This window comes from Amphimedon queenslandica, unplaced genomic scaffold, assembly GCF_000090795.2.
Source record: "Amphimedon queenslandica unplaced genomic scaffold, v1.1 AMPQUscaffold_13158, whole genome shotgun sequence".
Taxonomy (NCBI): Eukaryota; Metazoa; Porifera; class Demospongiae; order Haplosclerida; family Niphatidae; genus Amphimedon; species Amphimedon queenslandica.
Window position 1 is genome coordinate 29,125 of NW_003546606.1, and position 1,008 is coordinate 30,132.

Consider the following 1,008-nt stretch of genomic DNA (forward strand, 5'->3'; position numbering starts at 1 on the left):
TAGAGAGAGGGTAAGACCACATTCATCCAACTGTAACTCAGACTACTGTTAGCATTATAAAGACACACCTTCTTACCCAATGTTACCACACCATCAAATGGTAATTCTATACAATAACAGATTATTATTAATACTTAAACAATAGACTACACTGACTACTGTATAGCGGGAAATTTTGGAGGGAATTAAATTTGGTGAATTTGGCGTTTTGATAGCCATTCGCCAAAATTAAACCCGCCATTTTACGCATGCTTAATGGCACATGGCCACAATTTGCCAAATCAAAATCCGCCAATCACCAACATTTAGCAATTGGCCAAATTTTAGTCCCTCCAAAATTTCCTGCTATACGGTAACCTGCTTTAGTCCAGTAAACACATTGAATACTCTTAGTATCATTCTCTTTTGTCAGTTTAGCAATTACCATTTCATTATCAACAACTTTAGCTTTAAGTTTCTTATTCTCTTCTAATGAAAAGTATACACTATATAGAGCAATACTGATAGTATTACCAGTTGAAATGTCAATTATCTTCTCAAATTGCAATTTCTTTTCTGTCAGCATGGCTATATTAGCTTTAAGTTTCTTGTTCTCTTCTACACAAAAAATGACAAAAGGTATTATGATAGAGGAAAACTATGATAGTTATACCATTGTAAGAAGTTGTTTCTAGATGGACCCGGAACTCTCTGTGTACTATTGTAATTATATATTATGTGTTTATTCAAGTGTATTCTAGAACAATCATGTAAAGTATTCTTGTATGTTATAGAACCTTCTGGACATTTATAATATCTATATAAGTGTGTTGTGTTAGTTGTGTTTTAGTTGTGAGTTTCGTGTTGATTAAGAATAAAGTTTGGTTAACAGATAGTTGAAGCGTCTGTTACATTTTTGGTGGCAGCGGTGGGATAGTTCTCAAACGGTTGTAGAGGAAAGACCCACTATTGTATCTCTGCAAGAGAGAGAGACTAAAGTTTATAGTGTCTGGTGTGACTGTTTATGTC

At 33.9% G+C, this 1,008-nt stretch overlaps 1 protein-coding gene and 1 long non-coding RNA gene across 2 annotated transcripts in view; both read right to left on the reverse strand.

Annotated features, from left to right (window-relative positions):
* Positions 1 to 403: 403 nt before the first annotated feature.
* LOC109584849 (uncharacterized) lies at positions 404 to 593 on the reverse strand. The gene is made up of 2 exons (XR_002186201.1): positions 514 to 593; positions 404 to 468 (listed from the first exon to the last, which is right to left on the reverse strand). It is a non-coding gene; the product is annotated as an uncharacterized LOC109584849 (long non-coding RNA).
* Positions 594 to 887: 294 nt separating this feature from the next.
* The window catches only part of LOC109584845 (uncharacterized), a 5,652-nt gene continuing 5,531 nt past the window's right edge, over positions 888 to 1,008 (reverse strand). Inside the window, exon 4 of the mRNA XM_020000738.1 lies at positions 888 to 956. Within this exon, the coding sequence (XP_019856297.1) occupies positions 888 to 956 (69 nt within the window). The remainder of the gene's footprint in view (positions 957 to 1,008) is intronic.